This window comes from Mauremys reevesii, linkage group 15, assembly GCF_016161935.1.
Source record: "Mauremys reevesii isolate NIE-2019 linkage group 15, ASM1616193v1, whole genome shotgun sequence".
NCBI lineage: Eukaryota > Metazoa > Chordata > Testudines > Geoemydidae > Mauremys > Mauremys reevesii.
Window position 1 is genome coordinate 29,382,564 of NC_052637.1, and position 17,279 is coordinate 29,399,842.

Genomic DNA, 17,279 nt, shown 5'->3' on the forward strand with positions numbered 1-17,279 from the left:
TAGTATAACAAGTGCACCCTTAAAGGACTTATTGAAGCTAGCAGGAGTCTCTTCTTGGCTTCTGACAGCAAATGTTAGTCTATGATTTTTGTCCTCCTGCAAGCATTTTTCCCTCCTGTTTCTAATGGGAACTGAAATTTAACATAGCTGCTTTGGTCTGTTTCCTTGATTCTGAGGTATGGGGGGACTTTTTTTGCTCTTTAGTATAACTAGAGTATTACTCCTGAGGGAATTCTCTGCCTAAAAATTGTGCGCACAATATTTTAAAATTCTGCAAATTTTATTTGTCAATAAATAAATGTGGCTCCAGCATGGCAATGGGGAGCATAGGCCACTGGCTGCATTGAGGTGGGAGATCACCCTGAAGCCCCCACCTCCCTTGATACAGGGACTTGGCAGTGAGTCTGCACATGATCCTGACACAGTGCAAGGGCTGGGTCTGCCCCAGAAACACCCTGGGACCCTGCCCCTCTGCACCAGGTATGGGTGGGCAGGCTCATCCCAGCAGAATCCAAGTGTGGAGGGGCTTAGTGTGGGGAGATCCAGGTGTGGGGTGAGAGGTTTCTGTGTGGGGCAATCTGGGTGCAGGCGTTTCAGTGGAAGATCTGGATGCACAGAGGCTCGTTGTGGGGTTCTGGGTGCAGGGGCATTGAGACGCTGCAGGGGATCTAGGTGAAGGTAGTTGGGGCTCAAGGGTGGGGGGGAGGGCTGGGTATGGGGAGATGGGGCTCAGCAGGGGCTCTGGGTGTGGGGGTCTAGTGGGGGGGTCCTGGTGCTGAGGGGAGTGGGGCTTGATGGGGTGGGGGTCCAGGTGCAGCTGGTTGGGGATCAGTGGGGTTGTGGTCTTGGTGTGGGCGGCTTGTTGGAGGGGTCCGGGTGTAGTACTTGTCAGGGTGAGAGCTCAATGGGCCTGCTTAATGTGGGAGCCCCAGCTACTGCTGAGGAGATGCCACATGCTGGGCTCCCACTTCTGCCTGTGATGCCCCTATCCCCTTTTCTTCTCCATCCCCTTCCCCTCGAATAGAAAACAGGAAGGCTCCCAGCACACAGAAGGGAAGCACGACTGACACAGGACCCAAGAGGCAGCGTTCAGCTGCAGAGTCAGCTGTGCCGGGACACAGACAACCTCTGTCAACTGGGCAGCTCTCCGCTTGCGGAATGAGGGGGGGCAGTGGCATGTAACCCTGTGTGCCCCCTAAAAAATTGCGCTCATGGTCCCTTTGCTTCCCTACCATTTTCTGCAGGGAAACATAGGAAATCTGGGGTGGGAGTGGCAGGGGGGTGTTATGCAGGTGCGCAGAATCGCCCCAGGGGTAGAACATGTAGATCTTGCGTCAAGGCTTACGTTGATGGTGATTGAAGATTTTAAATGTAGAAGAGATTCTTTATCAGATAATAAGTCCTCAACTACATTATGGGCTGTTGTAAACAGGACTGTGGTCAGTTGTTCATCATGTTCACTGAAGGTAGGACAGGGTGTAATCCGCAGCAAGGGAGATTTAGGTTAGATATTAAGAAAAAATGTCTAACTATAAGGGTAGTTAAGCTCTGGAATAGGTTACCAGGGGAGATTGTGGAATCCCCCTCATTGGAGGTTTTGAGGATCAGGTTGGACAAACACCTGTCAGGGTTGGTTTAGGTTTACTTGATCTTGTCTCAGTGCAGGGGGCTGGACTCGATGACCTCCCCAGGTCCCTTTCAGGCCTACATTTGTGATTCCATAACAGATTTAAGGTAGATCAGATTTGAGGCTTAAATTGAGTGCTCCTTAATGGTAGCCAGCACATAGGTTTGTCCAATCCAGTGTAGTTATGGTTTCAGGGGAGAAATGCTTTCAGTCCACTGTTCTCGAGACATGAGCTCAGCTGGTGTCTCTCACCTTCCTCCTTATTTATCTATCCTAGAAATGTGATGCCTGACTAATTACCTTGCATTCTGCAGTGTCTGAAACACAAATGTAAAACAATCAAATTATGCTACTCTGAAGTTAACTAATAAGGGGAAAAACAGGGTAAATTTCTGGGGTGAGCCTTGCTCCTTGCCAGTAGTGCATCTATGTAAATTATTTGTTGATTCTCTGCAGCCTTTGAGTCTTACTTGCTACCTGGTTTTGAGCAAGTGCTGGGCTCTGTTACCTAGGCTACAAAACAACAAAGAAGTATCTGTTTCAAGAAAAATCCATAAAGTCTGTAATTTGTAGCGAGTACCATGTATTTGCTCTTCACTGTGCTAAAATTAAAGTGCAGTTGGGGTTAGGAAAAGTGGCATTGTGGGGTCCTGTATCGATCCTCTGACTCTTCCTGATCCAATTAGTTCTGTTTACAAGTCCAGAGGTTTTTCCAAAATGCCACTTCAGCAAAAACCTTAGGGTCTGAGTAAGGCTGGATTTTTTTTTCTTCCTCTTGCACCAGTAACAAAAATAACCAGACGTGGAAGTTTCCTGCTAGTTTTGATGGTGAAGCAGAATAGACTCCAAGTAGTTCTCCTACAGCGTTCTAAAACATAGCATACACTACTAACATAGAACTTGGGTTCCCTTGAACCAAAAGGGTCAGAAAATTTCCTTAGTTGCCAAAGGAGGGAGCAAAGTCTCCAGAATTACACCCTTGATTCTGTAGAAGCCCCTCTGGATATAAGGTAGGCACTAGAAAGTTGGGGACTTCCTGGGAAGGAGCCGCCCACCTGGACATACGCTCCTTTCTGTAGAGTGTGGATTTCCCACCAGAAATCGGTGCAGAACTTCCAGTTTTGTGAGCTAGAGTGGCGGTTGAACAGACAGAAAGGTGTCTATGTCCAAGGCTATATCTACACTGCAGCTGGGAAGTGCAATGCCCAGCTCTGGTAGACGTACATGAACTAGTGTGATAAAGCTAGTGCTCTAAAAATAGCAGTGTGGTCACTGCAGCTCAGACTAGCCACGCGAGTACAACCCTGTCTGAGATACTTGATATGTAGTCGGGGCTAGCCTTTGCCTCCCCAGTCATGCTGCTGTTTTTAGTGCGTGAGCTTGAACAGAGCTAGTGTGTGAATGTCTGCCCAAGCTGGGAATTACGCCTCTCAGCTGCAGTGTAGATGTGATCTAAGTGGGAGTAGGAATCAGACCTACATGGAGATGGATGGCCTTCTGCAAAGATAACTATAGTCCATGCAGTTGTGGGTGGGCTTAGTGGGTCAGCTGGCCTTAGCCACATTCTGCTCTTGGCCCAAACACCAGCTCCTATGGGATTATTTGCCTTTAATTCCTGGGCCCTGCTCCTTGTTCATGTTTTACCCTCCTGCCAGAGAGCATCATAGGACCCACTGTCTGTTTGACTCAGTGACACATGGGAAAGTTATATTGTATTAAAGTGCCATAGTTGGACACTTTTGGCTGCACTTCTTAAACCGCTCTGCTAAAAATTCAGAAAATCAGAAATCTTTGAGCCTTAATACAGGACATCCCTATAAAGCTGTTCTGTGTTGTATTTGTAGCTGTTTATGGAGCCTTTGTGTTCAAGCTTGCAGCTGACTGTGTTGTGCTTTAACAAATGCACACAAGTTTGTGCTTGCCGACTCTCCCTTCTGAAAATGTGTGTAACATGTTAAATCGTTCATGTAGCCTTTGGCTTGCTACCAGATGTAGGTAAGCAATATGCCACTCAAACCAATAACCAAACAGGCTGTCATAAGCAAAGGCACTAGGGTAAAAAAACTGAGTGAACTCATGGGGCTTTTTCCTCTTCTGTATTTAGAATGGGGGCATAAAAAAAAAAATCTGTACTTATCTAGATGCATCACTTTGCATAACTATTTGTTGCTGGTTCTTCTGTTGTCCTGTTGTAAATACAGCATTATTTTACTTGGTGAACGTAAGTTTAACACACACAAACTCTGATAACTTTTTGTTGCCTCTGAACTGAAGCCGCCACAATATTCCTTAAAAAGTATTGGCCACTAAATGAGAACAGCAAGTTTGAGCACAGGTTAATGCCATTTCCTTATGCCAGATGAAATGATTTTTTTAAACTCTTAATGAAGGGTGATAATTGTATCCAGCACTTAAATCGGAGGAATAAGCCTTTACAAAGATTAGGGCTTTTTGCTGAGCAATTGGGTTTTTCCACATATTCTCTGAAACATTTTTCATGTTCCTATTTATAAAAATGACTACTCTTCTTTTGGAATCTGACCCTTTTAAAAAAATATATGCTAGAAACGCTAAAATCAGCTTCCTGACTCTTCAGAAGCAGTTGCAGTCCTTGGACCAGACTTTGATCTTGGTTACATCCCTGTAAATATAATGAATTAGAGTGACTCTGGGCTTATACCAGAGTAACTGATATCCAAGTCTGACCTTCTTCTTTTAACTTTGTTTGCCTCTTTCAACTACATAGAAACAAAGGTTTTATACCTGGGAGGAAAATGTTGACTTACTATTTAGAGCAATTTTTCATGCCACCATCTCCCAGCAGTTCTGACTTGTAAATGTCACTATGACTGAGGTTTTTGGAGAGGGAGAAACTGACCACAGTGACTTCAGTATGTGTTTTACCTCACATTGGAGCAATCAAAGTTCTTTTGAGATTTGATGTAGTTATGGGTGGATATTGGCTTGCAATTTTTTTTTCCTTTTCTTTACAGAGATAATTGATCAAGAAAAAGGGAGAACAGCTCTTTAGGAATCGGGTAGGTCTACATCAGGGGTAGGCAACCTATGGCATGCGTGCCGAAGGCGGCACACGAGCTGATTTTCAGTGGCACTCACACTGCCCGGGTCCAGGCCCTGGTCCTGCCCAAGGGCTCTGCATTTTAATTTAATTTTTAAATGAAGTTTCTTAAACATTTTAAAAACCTTATTTACTTTACATACAACAATAGTTTAGTTATATATTATAGACTTATAGAAAGGGACCTTCTAAAAATGTTTAAATGTATTACTGGCACGTGAAACCTTAAATTAGAGTGAATAAATGAAGACTCGGCACACCACTTCTGAAAGGTTGCTGACCCCTGGTCTACATGCTGCCTCTACCCTACTTTACAAAGAAAAAAAAAAGGCTTAAAGATAGCATTTAAATATAGAGAAGGAAGGAAGGAACTAATTGCTGCTAATATTGGTAGCTGACTGTCAAAACTCTAACGATAGTGTGGAGATGAAATTACTGGTAAGGAATACTTCATTTGTTATGCAATGCAAAGGTGCAAACTCCAGATGAAGAGTTACATGTTTGCCAGTAAAATAGGCTGAATTTCAACTCTAAGATCCATTCACCATCCTTCTGAAAGGAATTCTCCCTGGCCTGTCTGCTGTAAGCAGAACCCTGGTCATCTGTGGAATGTATGTTAAGGTTGGGACAGGAGTCAGATGTAATCCTTTGGGCATTTGATAACTCAGTCCTTCCTACCAAGAGTTTTATTATCTAAACTAGATTAATAATTAATCAAAACTGGTAGGTAGGGTCTGCAGCTGAAATATTTTAGCCTGCTTATCTCTTGTGAAGTTTAATCCTGGTTTATTAAAAGTACCCTTCCTCCTGCCCTCCCCTTTACATGAGAACTGTTTTTTTCCCTTTACACTCATGTGTCTCTATGTATTGGCAAGCAAGCTGTAGAAAACAGTTCTAGAGCGACTGTGGAATCTCTGCTTCAAGGAGCACTTCAGTTAGGACTCAAGCTAGCTGCCTAACTGAGACGTTAAACTAAAATTCAGCACTGACTGACTTATTCTGTTCAAAACATAATTCTTTGGCTTTTTAAAATTGAGTAAGGTTTAAAGGAAAATGAGCCCTTTACATATGATTCATTACACTGCGCTGTTTTATATGCTTCATGTAGTAGCCGTATACATTTGAAACTGTGGTCCCCATAAATCACATTTATCGTACACCTAAATCTGCCTCACCTATACTCTGCCACATATCCACCTCTGCCAAAGCTACTAACATTTCAAACTACAGAGTATCTTACACATCATTTTAAGAGTATTCTATTAGTCTGTGCAAGAGGGGTATTTTCAGTCAGTTTAAGGTGAGATATCCTGATCCAGTATGACTAAAAGTGATTTCCTTACTATTAGCTTAAAATCCCTTTTTTTTTGGTAATAGGATAAGGCTTTTCTTTCTGCCCTGGTAGAATGCTAGGTATTCGACGAGTGCATACATTTTGTAACAATATATTCAAAAAAATTATTTTTTAGGTGTCTGAAAGTTCTTAACTCCTCTGAAGCCTGTATAGTTGAATCATAGTAATTGAAGCACCTATCTTTACAGTGGGAGGCTATGAAAAAGTATCAGTGACATTTTATTTTAAAATACTCTAATCCTCTCAAACATTTCTACAGGAGTTTATGTAAAAGGTGTCGCGTATGTAGAATTTTAAATGGGGTAATATGAATGTTTTCATGATGGGCTTGCATGGGCTGATATGTATCACTTCCTTACTACTGCATTTGAGCAACGATTCATGCCATTTAAACACATTCACCAGATTTATGCAATGTACATTTCATACCCTTAGAGATCCTCTTTATGTCATACACATGCCCCGAGACTTTTGTGTTATAAATCAAAATGTTCATTGTCAGGGGAGGAATTTCTTAAATGTACTTGGCTCAAGGGTGGCCAATCCTTGCCCAGGTGAGGGATTTATTAACAACTTGCCAGCAGTCTGAGGGCCACATCCAGTTTGTGGAGCAGATGGCTGTCTGACTTGTCTTTAAATCCAAAGTAGAAGTGCAAAGTAGACAGTACATATCAGCATATGATGCTCCACCTTGATATTGACACTGCTTGCCTCAAGGTGGAGCGTTTCCTGTTGGTACATGTAGTTTCTGTATGCCACAGATCCATATGAAAGTACAGCTCTTTGAAGTGTGTGGTGGTGGTGGGGGGGGGGGGGAGGCGGAGAGGGATTGGCACCTTCTTACTCAACAGATCTGATCCTTTTATATGTCATCTACAAAATTTAGTAATAAGTGTATTTACTGCTTTTTACTCCTGTGTTGGGTTTGTAGTGCTAAGATTGAGCTGGATTCTATTTGTCCTTCTTTTGAACACTAATTACAAAATTCCAGTCACCTATGCTACTGAAAGCAGTGAACATATGCAGGGCTGTCTTTAGGATTTATGGGGCCCTATGCAGTATTATTAAACTGGTGCCCCTATGCCCGACGGCAGCCCAGGCTCGCATGAGTTTAAGGGTGGTCTTTTGAAGGATTTATTTTAAAAAGTCTGAATATCCAAGCATTTAAGGCTAAAGATGAATACTCAGATTGTGCATCTAAAAATCTATGCAAGGATTTTTTAGAGATGTGATTTTATAATCTTCAGCAACACACTGACATATTTTTAAAGCAAATTTTAACATGTTCTGAGTAAATATTACAGTAATGCACAACTGTTTTTTGTCAGTAAATTCAGAAACTGACAGTATATACCTGGGGGTTGGCAAATGCCTGTTAAATGGCTTCATTACCACTTGAATGGCTCTTTAACAGTTTTAACGTTGTGCTAATAGGTCTGGTGGGCTGGAAGCCTTTTCACTTTTAAGTACTAGATCCGCCTCAGTAGAAGACTCACCAGGCTGCAGCAGCCAGCTGTGGTGGGAGCCTGCAGGAGGGGTAGAACAGGGATAGGAAGAGGCGGAAGGATGGACACTAAGACCCAGAGGTGCCCCAAATTTTTGGGTGTGTATGCCTAAGGATGGCCCTGAACATATGCAGGTGTCATAAAGGGTCTTTTCTGGTCTGCAGGACACTTTATTGGGGATAGAGGAGAAGGAAAGAATCCAGCTTGAGTCTCAGATCCCCAGGTCAGTTTGCATGGCTAGCTATTAGAAAACTACCTCTTGCAAACCAGGGACGTTTGATAACATCCTTTAAGGAAGCTAAATGTGGAAGCCCACAACACCATTTTTAGTCACTTTTTGGAGCAGAAGTGCGCTTTAAGATGAGAGCAGCACCACTGCTTGAGCTGCACTTGGGCCAACAGCTGCATCATAGCTGCTTTGACATAAGGAATTTTAAGACATTTAAAGGGGAAAAAAATGCTAATCACCAGCTGGCTCAATCGAAGTGAGTGTGAGATGTAGGTGCTTGATGCCTCTGGAAATCAGACTCTTAATTTCTTATTAAGCTCCTCTACTTCTCCCTTTTTAAAGTGATTTATAAAAATTGAAGTTCTGTGGGTCTTATGGGGTATATACATATAAATTGCAAGAAGTGATGCGCGTGTATATTAAACTGGATGCACCAAGTTTAATTGAAAAAAGTGGGAGTCTGTCCTACAGTGCAATAAATGGATATATGCATGCAGCAAAACTGCCGTGTATGGAATCTAACTAGGCTTTGCTTTGTTTTTAGTGATGATGGCCAAAGAGAAGCCACCAATAACTGTAGTCGGAGATGTTGGGGGAAGAATCGCCATCATTGTGGTACGAGACTGAAAGAGCAGTGGGGTGGGATCTTTTTCTCCATCCCATTTCTAAATATTTATGCCTCCATGTAGCTGGGATTTCTGTTCTGGAGTAGAAATGACACAACATCATTCAAGTTCTGACACGATATTCACATTCCATCCTCTCCTCAACTCTCTCCAGCTTCCCTGTGTATCTAAATAGGAAAGACAGACAGACCCTGTTAATATCCAGTGGTCAGCCCTGTGTCCAAAATGTGGGGCTGTGGACCCTCAAATTTTCCTTCCTAGTTACGCCAGAACCCAAAAATGAATACCTCCAAATGGAATTCACTTGCTGCTGGTCTCCATTTACCCTGCTGAACTGTTGAGATGGGTGGCATGGGGTTTTGGTATCATTGAGAGGATGGATAGTCTTCTCCTTTAGATACAAGACTGAAAGTCCAAGACCCTTCTGGGTTCTAGTCCCAGTTCTGCCACAAAAGTCCTGTGTGACCTTGAGTAAGTCAGAATCTCAGTGCCTCACATTTCCCTTTCATTAAAATGGGACTCCTTCTATACCTCACATTGGAGCTGAGATTTAAGTCATTGTGTTAGAGGCACTCGGATACTACAGTGGTCAGAACTATAAAAATATCTGCAAGTAAATAAAATTACATTTAATTATCAGAGCTGGTGTATTCTGCTTGGGTGTATAAAGGATCTTCACCAGTTGACACTAACTTCCTCAAATATATACAGACTCTGCCACTATAGCTGTGAAGAGATCAAAGTCTGTCTTCTTTCAGGTGGTAACTTCCTGGTTCTGATTGTGGGGTTTGTTTGTGTTTCTCTTAGGATGATATTATTGATGATGTGGAAAGCTTTGTAGCAGCTGCAGAAATCCTGAAAGAGCGTGGTGCTTACAAGATTTTTGTGATGGCCACTCATGGACTCTTATCTGCAGATGCTCCCCGTCTAATTGAGGAATCCGCAGTGGATGAGGTATGTCACTGCTGCTTGTCTTGTGGAGATGGGAAAAGGTTAGATGGTGACCACATGGGTTCACGCACTAGTTTTTTGCCTCTAGACAGCAAGGTTCCAGGTCACAGTTGTAAAATGACTTTCATCACAGACTGTTACCTAGTAAAAATTGTATCACAAAACCAACCAACATACAGTTCAGCATGCAATTAACGTTACCTATTCTGACTGGGAGTGGGTTTGGGATGATTTTTCAAAGCTTCATTTGGGGTAAGTTTAGCCTCTGCTTGCACTGAATAGCTTTTACCTGAGACTAATGTTCTTTTTTTCATGAATGAAACAATCAAATTTACTTATATTTGAGAGGAAACTAAAGCTGGTCTTTGCCAGATGACAAGAAAGATCCAGGAGTGAGAGTAATGGGGACATTAAATGAGGCTTCTAATATAGTTATCAGAAATGGGTTGTTATCCATTTTTTAGAAGATGAGAATGGAAAAATCTCATTTAGTTCAAAGGCATATGGCCCCTTAAGAGTCTGTCCTCTATGTAGATTTCCCATCTACATATAAATTTATTAATACCTATCTGGATGGAGGGTCTAAAGCACAGCCACCATTGGAAATTATGCTGAGTTGCCTTAATAAAGGAGCCTTTGGCACCAGACACTCTGGGAGAGAAACTCTGTTTAGGGGACAGTCCCCTTCTGAATTTTATGGCATTTGTTTTAATAGCCACACTTCTCCAAAGGGCAGACTTCACCTATTTTATTGGTACAGTGAGCTGGTACAGTGAGTCTGCATCCTTTGCTATCCTCTAGCAAGACTATTCACATGGATGCTTCTCCGTCACATCCCATGTGCATGTGTTTGCTTTCCTGTGATATTTATTTTACTTTTCTCTGCCTCTCCTGTCTGCCCATGGACTTTGTGGGGTATTATTGGATCAAGCCATCAAATATTCCACCCTGAGTGGTCAAGAGCCTATGATGTAATCAGACTTGCTAGTCCACATGGAGGAACTTCATGCAGAGCATCACTGATGTTGGCCCTTTCTTCAAATGATCAGCCTTGGAAAATCTGTCATTTCAATCATATAATATTAGTGATATTTACACCTACCCCAAATCCTCTAACTACCCAGAGAAACGTCAGATACAACTGATTTTCAGAGTTTTATTCTTAGGTAGCCGTTAAATCTGAATTGATGTGTTGGTGGCACTCTCTATCTCTCTGCAGGTGGTGGTGACCAACACAGTTCCTCATGAAGTTCAGAAGCTGCAGTGCCCCAAGATAAAGACTGTGGATATCAGTTTGATCCTCTCTGAAGCCATCCGACGAATCCACAATGGGGAGTCCATGGCTTATCTCTTCCGCAACATCACCGTGGATGACTAGATTGCAATGTTGCCCTTGTCCTGGGTTTCCTGAAGAGAAGGGAGAAGGAAATGTGCATGAAAATGCAATGCCATAAATTATAGACATAACACAACTGTTTCTTCTGCTAGGGGGAGGGTGTAGGATGTTTAAGGACTGAAGTCACGAGATTGAATAGCAAAAGTAAAATTGAACAGCCCTGATACCTGCAGCCTCTTCTGTTCACCTTGCAGGGAGGATTACATTTTAGTTCTGATCAGGAAATAGAGAGGCTTTGAATTGTAAGTAAAAGTTGCCTGAAAGCTATTTAGTGTCGGCCTCTCGCCCTTTAAAACAAAGCTGTAGTCTCATGAGAGGGGGAATCTGGAAGTCTTGTTGCTGCACATGGACTGATGAAGTAAAGATGGTGATGCTGTTTCTAGTCTATGGATTGACTATAGAATACAGAAGGGAACACTTCATTTTAGCTGTCTGGGCAGGTAGGGTGCTGCCTGTAGTGTTGATGTGCAGAAAACCCCCGTGCCAACTTTTGTAGCCTTTTCTAATTTCATTTATTCAGCATAGGTTTATTTTTATAAAATTATTGGCTGTAAGTATATTCAACAGTGGCAGCCTAGAATGACCCAGTGGCAGTTAAATCCTTAAATTAGATTTGTGGGTGTTTATAACATATATTTATCTCAGCAGGAGTGGGAACATAGTACTAGAATATGTCAACCTTTATCTCTAGAGCCTTGGATTCTTGTCACTACTCCGTGGCAAGTAATGTGAGTTTGATCCTTGTTGGAACACTTGTCTACATTGTCTAAATTAAGCACAATTTGTGATTTTTTGGCTGTTGGCTCAGAAGTTGCCTGGGTTTGATATACCCTGGCAGAATTGTATGGGGGAAACTTTGCACGTCTGCCTCAGAGATGGCTATACTTTCTGAAACGCTAATGTTCAAGCAGCTAAAAAGCATAGGATGTTTATTTTGGACCTTTTCCCTGTGGACAGCTGCCATTTTGGTCTGTTGTTGTAAATAGGTTAAATACATTGACGGGGCAGCCCTGTAAAGTAAAAGAAAATGTAGATGCTTTAAACCTGTTTTCTGAAACACCCATTGAACTCCTGCCTCTAGATAGAGAGGCCTTGTTGCTTGCTCCTTTTCCAAGTGACACACAACCTTGGCTCTTGGCAAGGAGTGTATGGCTGGGAAAGCAATCCTAGTGAATTGTGATGAGTGTTGCTGGGCTGTAATAAGATCCAAGGGCATATTCCAAAAACATCTGCCATGTAGGAGGACAGGACAATATGCACGCCACCAAAACCTAGAATATTTTCAACTTGGCTCTGTGATCAGTAGTTTGAGGCTATTGCTTGGGAGAGGACAGTGCAGATTGATTGCTTTGTCCAGCAGGGGTTTGTTTATAGTATTACTTGCCCTTCAACTTCTACCTACATATTTCAGTCCCACTTCAATGTACAACAAATTCTAAAAGTGTCAAAGAGCATGTGTTTATGCTGGGAGTCCAGGAAGAACCTTGAATGTTCAGCAAACAAAAGGTCCTCAGTAGAGTGAAGTGCATGTTATAGAACTAGCTTCCTATCTCATAGCCACTGAGCGTGTATGGAATATGGATTCAGGAGCACCTTGCCTTCTCTCTGGAATCCAGTGCTGATCTGTACCTCCAGACTGAATCTTCTTGTAAGCAATATACGGGACTGTTCTTAATTTAGTGACTTTGTTCACTAAGTATTAGAAAAAGTCACAGCTATACTCCATTACCATGACTTTATGTATGTGGCTCCTCATGGCTGCTAGCAGTTATATTTTAACATGGTACCATACTTTAAGTATTACTGAAGGGACTGACTGACAAGCATGTATGTGAAGAAATCATAAATACTCATGTCCCGTTCTTAATTAGTGCTAGGCTACAACTGTTCCTCATGATAGCCAGTTTTACAAACATGAAAACTTCCTCTCCTCATATCCCCTTTTAATTACTTTAAGGTAGACCCTACCCTGGGTGAAGTGGCCCAGTTCATTAGTCGGCTGCCCTCACCTCAGATTTGTCTCTGTTCAAATCTTGTGGGACACAAGTCAGAATGAATTTGGTTGGGCCATAGTCATAAATCGGTCACATCATAAAATCCCAACCAGTTTGGCCCAATTGGCAGCCTGTGCTCGCAAGGCCCAGAATTGCAATATGAGAGATTGCAGATGAAGGTGAAAATGCATCAGAAGAGCTGTGTGGAAGCTTGCAGGGCATCTGCCTGAACTATAGCTGGCTTGGCATTGAACTTAACTGAGTCTTTCTTTTTTTTCCTTAATTTCATGGAATCCAGCCCTGGTGGCTGCCATCATTACAGGATGTGCTGTCAGGTTTTTTTAGATGAAGGCCTCTCCCACCCAGTTTCCTCTGCCTTATGAAAGACTTGATTATCATTATGGCTTTGCCAGTTATCAGAGTACGGGTTTAGGGGGCCTGGTAGGATTTAGTTTCTTATAGCAGTGGTGCCATTCAGAAAGTCTTGGTCTATCTGCCCATGTCATCTTTATTCCCATTCCATCTCCCATTTCCTGTGTTCTCCCTCTAACTCAATCCTGATATGAAAAAGCAATAAATTTAGATTTCCTGTTTTGGTTTTAAACTTCTGAAAATTTAAATGTTCTATTCTTGTAAAACAGAAAATTGGCCTATTCTTTTCTCAACCCACCATCTGCCACCTTTCGCAGAAGTTATCTTGGCTGAGAGTGCCTGACTGGGGAAAGAGGTTAATGCTACATGATGGCATTACTTTGAGAGTTGATTTTAAGGTGAAGGAGGTGGTGGTGGGGCGGGGGGATGGGGAGTTCTCGTTTGTTTGTTTTTGCTGATAGATCACTCAGGTTCTAAACAGTCTTCCTAAGATTCTCGGAGTATTTTACTTTCGAGAATTATTTAGCAGCATGTGTAAAATATATGCATTTATGTTCCCCTCCTACATTTCACCACGTTGACATGGCTTTTTACTTCAGGATGTCATGGAATTCCTAGAAGTCCATTTAGTAATGAGTTTAGCATCCACTTTCTGAAACCACCCTCAACTGAGGCCATAGGAAGAGTGAAGATCCTTCATGTTCTTGTTTGATATCTCAAAAAATGGAGAGAAGCTCAGTTTAAATTGCACAGTAGTGGAGAGGAAGCAATTTAAACTGAGCTTCCGTTATCTCCCAAATTCAAACTTTCAAAATGCTCTTGGTGGCTTATAAATGTCTGCTTTCTGCACATGGCTTAAATCTCCGTTAGGGTTGTAGTTTGATAATCTCTAACGAAGAAAAGCCTTTCCGAATTGAATCTCTCAATGTGCACGCTGCTTTAGAACTATACTTATGTCTTTGCAGTCTGCATTGAAGTGAGTAAAAGACACAGGAGAAGGTAATGAAAGCCTTGGGGCACCCCTTTCTTGCAGATGTATTTATGTTCATGCATTTTTCCTGTCCGGGGCAGAGTGAAAACAGCTGTGTGGTTGGCATATGTGTATAGAGTTCGTTAAATCTGCTTGATCTAGATTACGCTGTTAGCTAATTTCTTTGGAAAAAGTGACATGAGCACTCATGCCTGTGTCTGTTAGAAAGCCGTAGCGAAATTCCCAGAGTGGATGCTAATAAACTCTACATTTTCAACTAAGCATTTCTCTGAAATTTATTGCAAAAAGCACTCCAGTGGCCCAGATACAAGCCTGCTGAGTATGCATAGTATCACTATTTGCATTGGTTCCATTGCATCTGTCTTGGTCTTTTAGTTCTGAGACACACGAAGCTTATGATCACCACAAGGATTTGATGCCCATGATTCTAATGCCATTAGAGCTCCTTTGAGCTAAGGCACATCATAGTGCAGAGCAATAGGGGACAATTCTTACAAAGCAAAACATTCAGTAACAGATCACATTCAGGAAGACCACAGCATATATATATCCCTTACTAAATGTCATGGTCACAGCTGTCTAATCCTCTACAGGGTCAAAGTCCAGCTAACTTATTTTAAGTCCATAGGGTGGAAAGTATTTTTTACATCTTTTGTGCCTTTGCAAAGAACTGTACTGCCCTCCTTGCAGATGGTGCCTGTATTAAGTCATCTGTGCTAGCAGGTGTAATGCCTGTCAAATGACTGAGAGAATTTATTTCGGTCATGGCTTTTCTTCTTGATCCTAGAGCAAGGAATCCTGCCTGGGGTTTGAGTCTCCAACCAATCAAACTTCTTAATGTTTATGCTGGATGAGCTGCTCAACATGAAAACGAGCCTCTGCTACAGCGACAACAGCATTAGTAGAGACAGTTGCAGTTTAGGGTTTGTCGTCTTCCTTGCTTCTGACAAAAGGTGCTAATTTTAATCTCTACGTACACCCATGCAGATCAGCCTGGCTGGGTCATGAGGGCACGATTCTGAACCCTTTGCTTGCACTGAGTAGGGTCCCTTTGACTTGAATGGGGACCATTCAAAAGCATAATGGATTGCAGAGCAAGGCTCTTCAATGGTACAGCAGCATGGCACGCAGAAACCCGCGGCAGCAAGTCTGAGTCTGAGGCAATGAACTCAGGCTTCCGCTACAGTGTTAAAAATCGCTGTATAGACACATGGGCTCTGAGGAGCATCACATGAGCCAGAGTCTGTAGACCCATCTCTGAGACTTGCTTGCTATAGATTCACACCTTGGCTGGCTGTGCACTAACTCGCCAGGTAGACAAGCCCTAAGAGTTAGTTACCCCAGGGATTAAACGCCACTTAAACTTTCAATACAGACATTATGTAGTGCAAAGGGCCCTGGGTAGCTTCTTTGCACTAGGTTAAACTTCACTCTAATGTTGACAATCACTGCTGCAGCTTTATTTTGATTTCATTGATAGTAATAAGCCTTTCCTGTACTTGCATGTCTATTGGAAAGGCGTGTGGCTTTGAGTCATTTCCATAAATAGGTGCAGGAAAAAATAACTCATTAGGGCGAATGTATGTGGTTTATACTATACGATGCTGAGGCTTGCGTAAGCTCCCCAAGGGCCTCCTGCTGGTAGAGCTATAGGTTAAGCTGATACGGGGTGATCCTGCGTTTGTTAGTATACCTGGGGTAGGAGCCTTAAGCCTTTTCCGGTTGTAAAGTGGGGGATCTGTGTTTTCTTTTCAACAAGACTTGGCTACTGGTCTCTCCTACTAATGGTCGTCCTTGAGAACTTCCAGTTCAGTGACTAAGCAAATACCCAGACCATGGAGGGGGAAGAGGAAAGGATCTCACTGCAGTAATTCTCCCTGTTATAAGAGAGGCTTTGTGTAAATTAGTGTGGTAGCAGAGGAGCCTGCCTTGGGTTTGTCTCCGCAGCCATCTCTGCAGTATATGGAAGTGGTGAGCCTGAAACTTCAGGAGAGGAAACTTGGCTTATTTTAGTTTTTATTAAGGCATGGCAACAGTGATGCCTAGAACAGAGTCAGATATTTGGGAAGGTGATGGAAGCAGTATTTTAACTCCACAGGCTCTGTGCATGGTCCCTGAGCACCTGTTTCTGCTAAAATTACCACGATAAATGACCATTTCAGAGGGGTAGCCGTGTTAGTCCGTATCAGCAAAAACAACAAGGAGTCTTTGTGGCATCTTAGAGACTAACACATTTATTTGGGCATAAGCTTTTGTGGACTAAAACCCACTTCATCAGTTGCATGGAGTTCAAGTGGGTGGATGAAGTGGGTTTTAGCCCACAAAAGCTTATGCCCAAATTTCTTAGTCTCTAAGATGCCATCATAAATGAGTGATATTGATGCTTAAATTGTTGTCAATAAGCTACCGAATTAATGCCCTCTTCAGAGAGAGGTACTTATTTCTGTAAACTGCACCAAGAGGCCCCAATCAGGAGTCGTGGTTTTGTTGTGTTAGACACCGTAAAGAGGCTGTCCTAACATTCTTATGATCTTGGTTAATGACAAGATGCCACAGGTGCATGAAACAAATAGCACTGGGGTACTGGAGAATGAGGCAACAATATGAGCACGACCAGCTGTTCCTGCAATGCAGCTCTTTGCCTGCCCAGCCACCAAATGGCACTAAGGCGACTTTGCTGTGCCTGCAGATCTACTGCATGGAGGATGTGCAGAAAAAACAACACCATAGGGCTTAGGGCTGTGATTTATACTGAATGGTACCTTGTGCTAAGACACAGGCAAGTGGCAGAAGTCTGAAGTCAATCGCACCCTCTGAGTGTTTGTTCCGGGCAGGTTGGCGTCTGTCTTAGGAAGAGGACTTGGTGTTGGATGACGGGAAAGTTTTCTACAAACAGCAATGCCTAAAAAACACCTAATGAAAAGTGGTTGTATACGTATCGTGAACTATCCTTTCAGTCTGCCCAGGGAGATCTGCTTGGGGAACTTTTCCTAACCAAAAACTCTGAGTTACTGCTATTTTAATCACTGCATATTATATGTTATATGGTCCCTGCCCCAAAGCATTTTATTTTTTACTTCTGTAAAACAGGTTAAAACAGGAAGGCTCATCCTAAGGTTTAGGGCCCTTTGCTAAGACTTGTGACCTTGGGCAAG

At 42.6% G+C, this 17,279-nt stretch overlaps 1 protein-coding gene across 8 annotated transcripts in view; it reads left to right on the plus strand.

Moving 5' to 3' along the window:
- Positions 1 to 14,382, plus strand: part of PRPSAP1 (phosphoribosyl pyrophosphate synthetase associated protein 1) — a 45,420-nt gene extending 31,038 nt beyond the window's left edge. For 7 of the 8 annotated variants that reach the window (XM_039500477.1, XM_039500470.1, XM_039500473.1 and 4 more), the window contains 3 exons: positions 8,339 to 8,409; positions 9,228 to 9,374; positions 10,591 to 14,382. In XM_039500477.1, the coding sequence (XP_039356411.1) occupies positions 8,339 to 8,409; positions 9,228 to 9,374; positions 10,591 to 10,749 (377 nt within the window). In that variant the 3' untranslated portion in view covers positions 10,750 to 14,382. The remainder of the gene's footprint in view (positions 1 to 8,338; positions 8,410 to 9,227; positions 9,375 to 10,590) is intronic. The other variant, XR_005588300.1, reaches the window with a different exon arrangement.
- Positions 14,383 to 17,279: the final 2,897 nt, after the last annotated feature.